The sequence below is a fragment of the Diplotaxodon limnothrissa genome, linkage group LG4, assembly GCF_057381915.1.
Source record: "Diplotaxodon limnothrissa isolate DT_005_m linkage group LG4, D_limnothrissa_male_GT1.1, whole genome shotgun sequence".
Lineage (NCBI taxonomy): Eukaryota > Metazoa > Chordata > Actinopteri > Cichliformes > Cichlidae > Diplotaxodon > Diplotaxodon limnothrissa.
Window position 1 is genome coordinate 16,559,496 of NC_140599.1, and position 10,714 is coordinate 16,570,209.

A 10,714-nucleotide genomic window follows, 5' to 3' on the forward strand; every position below is an offset into this window, starting at 1 on the left:
GAGATGGCCTACAGAAAAAAAAGTAGGACAAGCAGGACAGCCCCTATTTTTTTAATTTCACAAATAAAATAGCTATTTGATCAATTTTGAAGTGTGCTTTAAAAGTCCTTAGTCTCTAAATTGATTTGGTGCAGATTTTACAGGATTAGTTTTGGGAATTTTAAGTATAACTGTGTTCATTGTCTTTGAGATCTGAGAAAGGAACTAAAGAAAAGAATAAATGCTTCACAAACCTGAAAACACTTTTTCACAAACATGAAAAAGACAACATAAAAATCCTGCAGTCAACAGTGTATGTTTCTTTCCTAGGTCCTTAACATAGTCTACACAAGTTGGTGAATTTGCATTGGTTTTTGCATTCACATAATGCTTTTAAAAGCAATATTTGGGTGTTGCTCATGTTTTACAATGTGAACATTCAGAACAGATCTGGAGACTTGACTTGTCACTATGGACTGTGTCTTGTCACTTTTTCTGGGTAAGTGAATTTGACAGAGAAAATAATTTTAAAGGTATTAAATTGATGTCAGTGCTAATTTTAATGAGAAAACTAGATTATTAAGATGGAACAAATTTTTAGTTTAGATTCTGGATTCAAAGACACATATTTCTAATCAAATAATGGTAAATTATAAACAGTTACTATGACTTTAGGTAGCATTTCACAAAGATATGTGTAAATTTCAGTCAATGTTTACAATACTTTAATTGCAAAAGTTTTAGTTTTTGGTTTTAGCTGTTGAAAAATCACCTTTTAAAGCAATGAAAACTAGTTCATTCACCAGTATTTTTCCCTTTGGTAGGTTTGTTTATCATACCTGTCTCTTGTGATTTTCCTCCTGGTATGTAAGATTTTCTGCTACAGCAAATACTAAAAAACCCACAGCAAATCCTCCAAAAACGTGTAAAATAACTACTATGATACCAATGCTTGCTTGTTATTTGCAGGTTCTTGTGATGGATACATTGAGATAAATAAACCATGGCGGAACCGAGCCTTTGCATCTACCCCTTTTACTGGTTATTCCCAAAATGATACCGATTTTCTTGGCAAATGGTTGCGCTTTACGGGGATCGGTGGAGACACAGTTATTACATCCTGTCTAACAGTCCAAACTGGTGCTACACTTGTCCCCATTTTTATACCATTTCCCTTACCAACTAATTTGTCTCTGTATCCAACAAATGGGACTGCAAAAGGGTGTAATGAAAAAAGTTTTTTAGTGAGTGTGGCCCTCTGTCCAGGAGAATTCTATGTGTATAAACCAGAGGATCCCCTCCCAGCTCCCGACATGGTATATGTAACTTGTGAGTATAAACATTTTTTGTGTGTATAATTTTAATTTGAAGTTTTATTGGTTTAAAGAATTGTGTGAAATGTACATGATGTGTTTAAATTTGTATTTTACAGGCAACATCTTACGAGCAAACGTTACTTACAAAATACACAAAATACGAAATAAAAGTTTCGAAACATCAATTCTCATTTGGACAATTAAGAAACATTTTCAAACTTTATGTAACGCCAGAACTGCCATTAGTGATATTTGATAGGCAAATAATGCAAAACGTCTTTATAATAATAATAATAATAATAATAATAATAATAATAATAATAATAATAATGATAATATAAGCCCAAAATGCATCTGAAAATGATGATGATGATTTAAATTACAAAAAAGTGCTGTCAAAACCAGCATGGCCGTGTGTAAAAAAGCCAATGCCTCCTAAATGTAATAACTGGTTTTGCCCCCTTTGGCATCAAGAACTGCAAGTTTTAATTCAGCTACACTGTAGATGGTTTTCAGCTAAAACCTGTTTAGGTCACCAAAAGCATCTCAGTCTGATTCTGGACTTTGATTCACCCATTCCATTGGTTTTGGTATGTTTTGAGCCATTCAGAGGTGATTTTGGTGGTGTTTTTTGGATTATTGTCCTGCTGCAACTCCCGGACCACCACACTACCACCACTGTATTTGACTCAAACTAGGATCACATTTTCTGAATTCTGTGTTAGTTTTATGCTAGAATAAGCCTCAAACCTTACAAAACGTTCAACATTTGTCTCATCAGTCAACAGAATATTTCCTCAAAGACTTCGAGGGTTAATCAAAAATGTTTTTAACAAATGTAAGACGAACCTTTCTGTTTTGCTCAGTAGTGGTTTTCTCCTTGAAACTCTCACATTTTTGCTCAGTCTCTTTCTTATTGTTGGATCATGACTGGGACCTTAACTGAAATTAAGTGTGTAGTGCAGGTCTTTAGATGTTGTTGTGTTTTCACTTGTGAACCCCACGATGAGCTGTTGATGCTCTCTTGGAGTAATTTTGGCACCCTGGATTTTTCCAGGGAAGGTTTCTAGATAATGGCTGTCACTTAAGTTCCAAAGTCTTAGAAATGTCTTTGTAAACCTTTCCAGGCTGATACATGTCAATTACATTGTTTCTTAGCTGCATGATATGTAGCTTTTAGAGAGTTTTTAGCCTATTTCACTTTGTAAGACAAGTGATTTTATGGTTCAAGAGTTCTGGCAGTAATTGGATCCAGGCATAGCTAATGGAACTGAACTTAGCTTTTACAAAAGATCCGGTTAACTGTTAATACCTGTGAATTCATGACTTAATAAAGGGAGGAAATGCTTCAAATAGGGCCAGGAAGGTTTGGATTACTTTTTTTTCTCTTAATAAATTAACTGATTATTTCAGAATTTTATATTTTATTAATCTGTGTTAAAATAAGTTTTTACTTTTATTAACTTGTTTGATGCTCCAAAAAGATTTAAGCATTTTCAAAGACTTATTCAATTACTTATTATCTTTGTCTTGTGAGTGTATGCCTTGTGTTGATGAATTTCTTCACTCACAAAAAATATTTTGTGATGGATACAACCTAAAAGAGTCTGGGAGTAAACTACATTGACAAAGTAATAGGCATCTTTCCACTGAGATGCAGTTACACAATATTTTTTAAGCAAATATAATACTGAAATAACAATAAAAAAAAAAACAAGTTACACAGAATAGAACAGAAAAATCAAATATTAGATTAAAACAGACGTATTCTTTGATGTAGGTGTTTGTATTGGTGCTGTATGGGAAAAAACATCATTTGCATTCTTAAAAAGATGGCTACACTAAACTTCATTTGATTAGGCCGCAGTATTTTGAAAACTAGTAAAGATGTGAAACAACTTGCCAGCTATGAACTGTTTTGTGCTTCGCACAAGCAAGTAACATGTCTGTTACAATATCATACTCATTCATTTTTATGAGCAATGCATGCTGCATTCATGATTTTTTTCTTAATATAAATAATATATATAATATTATTATTTATCCTAATATATAAAATAAAAAATATATTATTTATTGGGAATATTATGTTATTCATAATATTGAACATGTACCATGATTTTATATCTATTTAGATCATAGTAAGTGTACTGAAAAGTCTTGTGGACCATTGGGTAATTGCACAGCAGGTGGGGGATGCATTTGCAATGATGGATATGAAATGCCTCCAGACGACCCGCCTACTTCAAAATCATATGGCTGTATTGGTAAGAAATTATAGTACATTAAAAACAAGATGTTATTTTCAAAACAGCAATATTTATATATTTTTTTTATATTACGATCAATATGAAAATACATAATTTTCAAGCCATTTCAAAGCCAATACCAAAACTTAAACTGACCCCTGGCTGTGAAGGTACAAATCAAACAAACAAACACAGAAATAATCCTGTTTAGTTTGTTTTATATTCACTTTTTAATTGTTCTTTGTGTAGATATTGATGAATGTCTTAGTGGTGTCTGTGGGCCATACGGGACCTGCTACAACACCATAGGAAGTTTTGTGTGCAACTGCTCTAAAGGATTTAGGGCTGATTATAAGATGTCCCCTATTTGCCAAGGTCTGTATTGCACGTTACAATATTCTATCAAGTGAACTTCATTGGACTGTTCATATTACTGTTAATTACTGAGTGTGACAACAGAATATTTGTATGCATAATATATTAAGAGTTGTATGAGTTTCTGTGAAAGGGTGGTTTGTACTTTTACAACTTTAAAATGCAGTGTGATAAGAACTAGCTGTAACTTTCTAACTTCAGATGTTGATGAGTGTTACAACTCAACGATATGTGGTCCATATTCTATCTGCGAAAACCTGCCTGGAAATTACTCCTGTAGCTGTAAGGTGGGTTTTGAACCAATGGATAAAACTAAGCAACCCAATGAGACCAACGTCTGTATTGGTATGTGAAAATTGATTTATTTATATTTGAAGTCACTTGTGTTTGCTCTCTCTCTCTGTCTCTGTGTCTCCCTGCTATTTCAAAAGTATTTATGTGACCACTACAATGTCACAAGATTGTTATACTGAGTAAAGAAAGGCCTAGGCTGACAAAATACATTAAATCACAGGGTCATTGCTGTTTTAGTGTCAGAAGGATGAATTAATGATGAATTATCAAAGTGTTCAATGAAGCACTGGCAATGTCATGGCTTGGCTAAAATCATACAGACTTTTTTTTTTTTTTTTAAAAAAGGAAAGACGGAACACATTGTCACAAAATGTGGAAACTATGCAAAGATTAAATTTAATCTATTATAAATAAAACATGAAAACATACTATCCAGATTTGGCATTGCTAGCACAATTTAACTGCACAACCTGTCCTTGTTAGATTTGAAACTAACAGAATAGCCTCTTTTCCATTATTACCTAATCGGACAGACTAGCCAAGATTCCTCCAAATATGCGTTTATTGTTGTCATAGAAACATGTCCAGGCATCCGCTGATGTAATTTTTGTTTCTCAGAAAAGAATATATGGCTTCTTTTGTTGATAACATATATTTTTTTAATTCATGTACTTCAACAGATATTAATGAGTGTATCCTACCAGTGTGTAGTACATGTATAGACATCTGCGGACCAGATTGTAACTGCTCAAATTCAATTGGATCTTACTTGTGCACCTGTATCCCTGGTTATCGGATTAACAACCCAGACTTTATAGCCAGCTATGATAACCCATGCAGAGGTTTGTGCTCTTGTTTGGTGTTTTGACATATAGCAGCTCAAATATGATTAAATGCAGCAGTTTGATCAAATGATCAATTAAAAACAGATTGCCTTGCATGTGTGTGTGTGTGTGTGTGTGTGCTCTCTATACTGCAGATATTGACGAATGCACTGAGACACCCAGTATATGTGGTAAAATGACTGTGTGCACTAATGTACCGGGTACCTTTTACTGTTCCTGCCCCGATGGATTGTTCCCCACAACTGGAATCGTTGCCTGGATATTGAATGTCACATATTGTCAAAGTGAGTCAGTTTCAACCATAATTTTGAATTGTTTTAAGGTTATTTATTTGGTTTGAGGGAGCATTTGATGTTCACATTTTTAATTTACTGACAGGCGTTGAAGATGCTCTAAATAAAGTTCCAGTCAAAGAGGTGAGACCCATCAAAATATTTACCTTTTAAAGGTGCCTTATTTTTTTGTCACCAATGCATAACAATGTTTAAACCAATGTTTAGCTCCATTCAAATAAAGCAACAGGAAATTAAACCATGACAATTACCAGACAGTGCTTTGTAATAAATGAATACTAATACTGCACATTCAATGCAGGGTCTGACAAAAGAAATATCGTTCATCAGCAATATGCAAGATGACCTGAAAAACAATACAGGTGCCTTCATACCAGAAGCGGTATGTAGTTCAAAAGTAATGCTTGTAAGCCAGAGTGTGCTTTGTTATATATTCAGATATTTGTAACTAAAAATAATATGTTATGTGATGTACTGAGTAAACCACAGTACATTTTATCTAACGCTTTTCTCTCTTTTCTTCATAATGTGTTTGCAGACGGTAGCCAACGGCTTTGCTGCATCTATGGTACTTAATGTCCAGCCAAAGAAAACATACCATATTCCATGTCTGTATTTACATTTATGTGTTTCACTGATTAAAATGATTTACATTTTTGCAGGTCGTGTCCGGTGTTGGACCACGAGCCACACAAAGCAAGGTGAGTAGTGAAGGAGATCGGGAGACGGGCAACGCAATTCTTGACCTTTCAGAGTATATCGTTGTTGCAATGACTCCACATACCAAAAACCAAACCAAAAAGGAAGTGCACTCTTCGACAGTGGGTAAGTTAAATTCTAATATTTTGTAGCTTGACTATATTTAAAATTACTGTTGGTATGAATTGACTGATTGTTATCTATTTGTAAGATCTGAGCCTGCTGGCCATTGGTCCAGGGAGTAAGGATAACTGGAATACCTCCCTCTCTGCTAATGGAAATACCATGGACTTCAACTTGCAGGCTATAGCTCGTGCTAACAATGGTGAGAGAGTATTTTAAAAATTAAATATATTGACAAATCCAAACTGTTTTTATTTAACAAATGGTTTTCAATTTCTTTTGTGATGCGAAAACTCCCAGGATCTGCAACAGCTGCTTTTATGACACTGAATGGGATGGAGAGTCTTCTCAGTCATCAGTATTTCCAAACAGAGAAAAAGACAGATATGTGTTCGGATGTTATCACAGCCATAATACCAGTTAATAACACTAACCTCACAGAGCCTGTCAACTTTACTATCTACCATAGGAAGGTACAGCTGCAGAATCTCAACTCTACATCTATTAATGCAGAGGGATACAGACTTTTAATGTTTCTTCTTTGCTTTTTCAGGAAGTACCAGAAACAGGAACAGTCAGTTGTGTTTACTGGAAAACCACAGAAACTGTAGAAGGAAAGTCTATGAGCTGGTCAGAGGAAGGCTGCTGGGTTGCATTCTCTAATGAAAACTATACAATCTGCAGCTGTTCTCACCTTTCTACATTCGCCCTGATCATGCAGATTGGGGAGGTATATATTTTTTTCTTCTTCTTTTTTGATGAACTTATTATTAATTTGATTTTGAGTGGTGGATGCACAGACTTTGTCTTTTCTTCACTTCATTGTGTTGTAGAAGTAATTTAATTTGATAAAATAACTATTTTTTTCTATTAGCAAACACTGAGTGACTCAGAATGGCAATACGTAGGGAAAAATTCTTGTAAACCCCAAAACTGTTATAAAAATTTTAGAAATTGAATACGGTACTTTGTGGAAACTCCCTTGGCCACAAACAATCTCCTTAGCTAGTGTATAAAAACTTGGTACAGGTTGATTTAGCCAGTTTATAACATTCTTTCCAGAAGTAATTGTGGTCTAGTAAATCTGTGTGTCTGGGAGCTAAAGGGTTGTCAGCGGTTTGTCCCAAAGCCAACTGTGAAGGGACCTGAATAGTTACTTGCATACTAAGAAAAATATGCAGTAAGGTCATTTTAATCACAATCTTCATATGTCTCATTTTCAGCCTACACCATCAAATCCTTTTTTAGAGTGGCTGAACCGGGTATGTGTGATTATTGGACTATTCTTCTTGGCTTTGGCCATCTTTACCTTCCTTCTGTGCAGCTGGAATCCCAAAATTAACAACACAGCCCGTCTCCACCTCTGCCTCAACCTGTTTTTTTCACAACTGCTCTTGTTGTGGAATGACAAATACACTGATAATAAGGTACAATGTGGCTAAACTCCAAGAATTATCAAAAGATTATCTATTGTGTTCCAATTGTCCATAAAGCTTAAATGTATTTATCTGTCTCTACAGCTGGCGTGCACTGTCATGGCAGGGCTTCTCCACTTCTTAATTGTTGCCAGTTTTGTGTGGATGTTGCTGGAGGCACTACAGCTCCACTTGTTAGTACGGAAGCTCTCCCAGGTGCAAGTCATCCGACGAGATGGCCTCCCCAGGCCAATTCTCTACCTTGTTGGCTATGGTATTCCATTTGTAATAGTGGGTGTTTCTGCACTAATTTACTCTGATGGATATGGTGTTACCTCCTCAAATGTGTGCGTAACACATAATTATTTTCACATTTTCCCATGTGATCAATGTTTTTCTAGAACAGGTTTGCTTGATTGATTATTTATTTACTTGTTTACATGATTCTTTTGCAGATGCTTTCTCTCTACAAAGCGGAATTTCAACTGGGCTTTAACGGGACCTATTATTGCTGTCCTAGCAGTGAGTACATTGAGTATTTGCAGCTGCGTATTGAGTGTTTAACATCCTCATGTGTATATGTATAACTACATGACTGTAGTTAGCTGTCATGTTAGGCCTTGGACATTTAACTTCTGTTGGACAAATGGTTTGTATTTGGCCCATGAAATGTAGGATTGGGTATAGGATTATATTTAAAGCACTGCCATGCCAAATTGGATTGACAACTTATTGTAATGGAACTGAAGCAATAATCTATAATTAAAAGTCTGTGTTATCTAGTCTGTGGCAGGCTTCTTTTTACTTTGTACACCTAGCAAATATTGCTGTTTGTTTATTTTTCAAAGATCAACTGGTTATTGTTCCTTGCTACTCTCTGGAGTCTGAGACCCACTTTGGCCAACATGAAGAGTGATGTTTCTCAATCCAAAGACACCAGGTTTGAACATTCATGTACTGTTTTCACTGAGGTGACAATGAAAGTGGCACCTGCATGTAAGTGCTAATGCACAATTTGTGACTTACGTACATGTCTTTATAGTGGAACTCATTGTAATGTTAAGGTGAAGGATGGCTTTGGATAAATGAGCTGAAATAAGATGAAACAGAAAATAAGGACATGTTTTCTGTGTATGAATGTAAACACAAATAATGGTAAAAAAATATATTGTGCTCTTTGTTTTTCAGGTTGATTATTTTCAAAATCGTGGCACAGTTTGTCATACTGGGCTGTACATGGATTCTGGGCCTGTACCAGTCAAACCTTTTCTTCCAGGTCCTCTTCATCATCCTCAACTCCCAGCAGGGCACATTCCTGTACATCGTACACTGTCTGCTAAACAAGGAGGTAGACCTTATCTTGAGCTATGCTCTTATTACATTTTGCTCTTTCACAACCTCTCATTTAAATGTTCACACTAGGCCAATAGTAACACAATGAAGGGAGCATAAAGTAAGTTTGTGGTTATTCGCTAAAAAAAAATGATCTGCTGGTTTCTCCTTTACTGTGTTTTACAAATTTTAAGAAGTACAATGTTCACAGTGTAACAATGATTATGGTTGTAAAGCTTTACATGGACTCTTCAGTATGGAGCTATTATACTGTACTGAAACTGTCTTTACCAGGTGCGAGAGGACTACATTAAATGGCTGACATGCTCTATTGGAAAAGAGGCAGCTGAGGTAAGTCTTGTGAAAAACATCGAGTCCTGTCACTTTTAATCTCAGTCAGATCAGCTCTTAGCCCAGCTGTTTCTAACAAATGAATGTATTTCAGGAAAAAGATGTGGGTTCGGTCACCGAAGATTTCGACAAGCCTGAGAACCAAAACAATGAAGGGAAGAAGGACCACTGATCCAATGAAGTGAGCAACGCTAAAACAGACAACGCTATATGTATCGAGTTATTATCCGTGCTTTTTCTTAATTCCATTTTATTGTGTCTAGAAAGTTAACGGTAGCATAGCATATTAGCTTATTAGCTTAGCATATTGATCTGTATCATTGTGTCTTTTAGGGCCCTAGCTTGCTATTTTAACTGCTAAAGAAAAATATATTTTTAATTAAACCTGAATGCAGTGACTGCTAAAGTAATGCTCTTTCACAAGCAATTATTTCTAGGTGTGTTTAAGTTTTATTAGTTGTATGTTACTGTACTAGCTGTGCTATATTACAACAGTACATGTCATGTTAACACCATCAGTTAGGCCTGTTATTATTATTATGCTGTATAAATTTGAAATGTAGCTAATGTAGCTAACGTAGTTAACGTAGCGGTAGAATACCATAAGTCTGACAGCCATACTGATTTTCTCACTCACTGACTAAACAGACCATCTCTGTACCTAATTTGCTTGGGTCTGGGAGCTTTCGCAAACATCTTGCTACTCACACCCTCAGAGAGTCAGGCTTGAAAAAACAAAACCTCCTACAAATAAAAACATGTGCTTCTCAGTTTATTCTTTCTTGTGTTATTTGCATTTTATTTACGTGGCATATGAGACACTTTGACGTAGCTTAAACTTTACAAGACAAATTCGAGGGATGTACAAAGCCAAGCATACTTTGTGATTTACATCAGCATTTAGCTTGCACACTATTTCAGAAAAAATCCCTTACAGGACAGAAACAAACTATTAAACTTGAATTAAGAAATTTTAAAAAAAAGAAATAAAAGGAGTGCAGGGATAAATCGTGTTTAATATGGTTTGCTGTAATGTCTGTCATTTATCAGAACATGCATGTAACCCTGAAAGAAAGTAACTTTTACTACCCTTCAGTTTCCTTAGGATAGATAAGGTATCACATCCTTGGTTCATCATTAGTGCTTCCTTTCTTTAGGGAGAATAACCATTAATTTGTAACATTAGGGCCATGTTACCCAGATCGTCAGTTATTTATTTGGGATTCACATTTATTGTAGATGATTGCATTTGTTGCTGTTTGCCTCTTATCATAATTGGGAAAAAATAAAGTGCTGATGATATTCCTTGCATTGGAGATTTACAACAACATACCTTACTTTTTGTGGTAAATTACAACACTCAGGATTCACTCTTGGATAATTTGGGTTCCCAGGAAATCTAATATCTGATTATACCTGCACTTGTAGACTAAAACTTTTACA

General features: G+C 35.3%; 1 protein-coding gene across 1 annotated transcript; it reads left to right on the forward strand.

The window, feature by feature from the left end:
• Positions 1–450: 450 nt before the first annotated feature.
• Positions 451–9,443, forward strand: LOC146633533 (adhesion G protein-coupled receptor E3-like). Its single transcript, XM_085352314.1, has 23 exons — positions 451–478; positions 804–842; positions 949–1,308; positions 3,431–3,562; positions 3,610–3,714; positions 3,794–3,919; positions 4,121–4,264; positions 4,894–5,055; positions 5,193–5,342; positions 5,437–5,474; positions 5,653–5,733; positions 5,890–5,919; positions 6,014–6,176; positions 6,262–6,375; positions 6,474–6,646; positions 6,727–6,903; positions 7,397–7,600; positions 7,694–7,935; positions 8,044–8,110; positions 8,437–8,528; positions 8,777–8,936; positions 9,215–9,271; positions 9,366–9,443. The coding sequence occupies exons 1-23, from the start codon at positions 451–453 to the stop codon at positions 9,441–9,443; spliced, it is 2,922 nt and encodes a 973-aa protein (XP_085208440.1).
• The last annotated feature ends 1,271 nt before the right edge of the window (positions 9,444–10,714 follow it).

Bases quoted from the DNA above. Each gene is read 5' to 3' on its own strand.
- LOC146633533 (XM_085352314.1), top strand. From the start codon at position 451: ATGGACTGTGTCTTGTCACTTTTTCTGG. The intron at 843-948 runs GTATGTAAGATT...TGTTATTTGCAG, and splicing joins CTCTTGTGATTTTCCTCCTG to GTTCTTGTGATGGATACATT. The intron at 1,309-3,430 runs GTGAGTATAAAC...ATATCTATTTAG, and splicing joins CGACATGGTATATGTAACTT to ATCATAGTAAGTGTACTGAA.